General features: G+C 48.1%; 1 protein-coding gene across 1 annotated transcript; it reads left to right on the top strand.

Moving 5' to 3' along the window:
• On the top strand, positions 1-1,764 carry LOC121785163 (ferruginol synthase 1). The gene is made up of 2 exons (XM_042183539.1): positions 1-912; positions 1,027-1,764. Exons 1-2 carry the CDS (start codon positions 34-36, stop codon positions 1,630-1,632), a joined length of 1,485 nt encoding a protein of 494 aa, XP_042039473.1. The 5' UTR covers positions 1-33; the 3' UTR covers positions 1,633-1,764.
• The last annotated feature ends 382 nt before the right edge of the window (positions 1,765-2,146 follow it).

The following is a 2,146-nucleotide window of genomic DNA, read 5'->3' as shown; positions in this document are numbered from 1 at the left end:
CAGCCACCACAGCGCAGTTCAAAGGAAAAAAAAATGGACTCCTTCCCTTTCCTCGCTGCGCTATTCCTCATCACCGCCGCCACATGGTTCATCTCCTCCCGGCGCCGGAAAAATCTCCCGCCGGGCCCCTTCCCCTACCCGATCGTCGGAAACATGCTCCAGCTCGGCACTCAGCCTCACGAAACATTCGCAAAACTATCAAAGAAATACGGCCCTCTGATGTCGGTCAACCTCGGCAGCCTGTACACCGTGATCGTCTCCTCCCCGGAGATGGCCAAGGAGATCATGCACAAGCACGGCCAGGTGTTCTCCGGCCGCACCATCGCCCAGGCCGTGGAGGCGTGCGGCCACGACAAGATCTCCATGGGGTTCCTCCCCGTGGGGGGCGAGTGGCGCGACATGCGCAAGATATGCAAGGAGCAGATGTTCTCTCATCAGAGCATGGAAGACAGCCAGGACCTCCGCAAGCTCAAGCTGCAGCAGCTGCTCGACCACGCCCAGAAATGCTCTGATGAAGGCCGCGCCATTGATATTCGCGAGGCCTCTTTTATCACCACGCTCAACCTCATGTCGGCCACTCTGTTCTCGTTGCAGGCGACTGAGTTTGACTCCAAGGTTACCATGGAGTTCAAGGAGATCATCGAGGGCGTTGCGAGCATCGTTGGTGTGCCTAACTTCGCCGACTTCTTCCCCATCCTCCGCCCCTTTGACCCACAGGGGGTCAAGCGCAGGGCGGATGTCTACTTTGGTAGATTGCTCGCTTTGATCGAGGGCTATCTCAATGAGAGAATCCAATCCAGGAAGACCAACCCGAATGCTCCCAAGAAGGATGACTTCCTCGAGACGATCGTGGATATTCTTGCGGCCAACGATTACAAGCTGAAGACTGACCACCTCACCCATCTCATGCTGGTACGAGTTTTAATGATAGACTGACAAAAATGGCAAAATAAGACTATTTTTCTGACAGTTCTGTTTTCTGTTGTCAATTTTGATTTGTTTTTTTTTTTTTATTTTCTTGAGCAGGACTTGTTCGTTGGAGGATCAGAAACGAGCACGACCGAGCTAGAGTGGATAATGGAGGAGCTAATGTCGCACCCTGACAAGATGGCGAAGGTGAAGGCAGAGCTCAAGAGCGTGATGGGCGACCAAAAGGTGGTGGACGAAAGGCAGATGCCGAATCTCCCATATCTGCAAGCAGTGGTGAAGGAGTCGATGCGCCTCCACCCACCGGGGCCTCTGCTTCTCCCCCGGAAGGCAGAGAGCGACCAAGTGGTGAACGGATACCTCATCCCGAAGGGGACTCAGGTGCTGATCAACGCGTGGGCCATGGGCCGAGACGAGTCCATCTGGAAGAATCCTAATAAGTTTGAGCCGGAGCGGTTCTTGGATCAAAAAATTGACTTCAAAGGGCAGGATTACGAGCTGATTCCGTTCGGGTCGGGGAGAAGGGTGTGTCCGGGGATGCCGTTGGCAAACCGGATCCTGCACACGGTGACGGCCACGCTGGTTCACAACTTCGAGTGGAAACTGGAGCGGCCGGACGCGAGTGATGCCGAGCGGCAGGGTGTGTTGTTTGGGTTTGCGGTGCGGAGGGCTGTTCCACTCAGGGTCATCCCATTTAAGCAATGATAATAAATTGGTTTGGTATTGTATGTTCACAGCCGATAAGCTCTATTTTATGTTTGTTCGTGTATTTTAATTAGCGATGTTATGTGTCATGAATTTCAGTCTTGAGCGAATAACATGTGTAAAATTGTTTGAGTTCGTTATTAGTAACTTTAATCGCACTTTTCAATATATACATTATCAGATATTTTCGTTGATAGAAAAGGATAAATAGCCGAAAATTTCACTAGCATTTGCGTATGATTTTTTGGTTTACCTATCATATTCTACAATTTTCGTCCTGGGATGATTGAGAATAAATTCAAATTTAATTAATTTTTTTTTCGAATAGCTTATAATGTAGTGGAAATAGTTAGAATTAACCAAATTTTATGATTTTTCTGCAATTTGTATAGAAATGACACCAAAATGATTTTTTGCTGATTAAAAAAATAAAATGGAATTATATTATTCCTTCTTTCTTAATTCTTATATATTATAATAGCATCCCACATTTTAGGAGTTTTTAAAACACTCA

Source organism: Salvia splendens, chromosome 21 (genome assembly GCF_004379255.2).
Source record: "Salvia splendens isolate huo1 chromosome 21, SspV2, whole genome shotgun sequence".
Taxonomy (NCBI): domain Eukaryota; kingdom Viridiplantae; phylum Streptophyta; class Magnoliopsida; order Lamiales; family Lamiaceae; genus Salvia; species Salvia splendens.
This window is presented reverse-complemented; position numbering and strand designations above follow the sequence as displayed.

Bases quoted from the DNA above. Each gene is read 5' to 3' on its own strand.
- LOC121785163 (XM_042183539.1), top strand. From the start codon at position 34: ATGGACTCCTTCCCTTTCCTCGCTGCGCTATTCCTCATCACCGCCGCC. The intron at 913-1,026 runs GTACGAGTTTTA...TTTCTTGAGCAG, and splicing joins ACCTCACCCATCTCATGCTG to GACTTGTTCGTTGGAGGATC.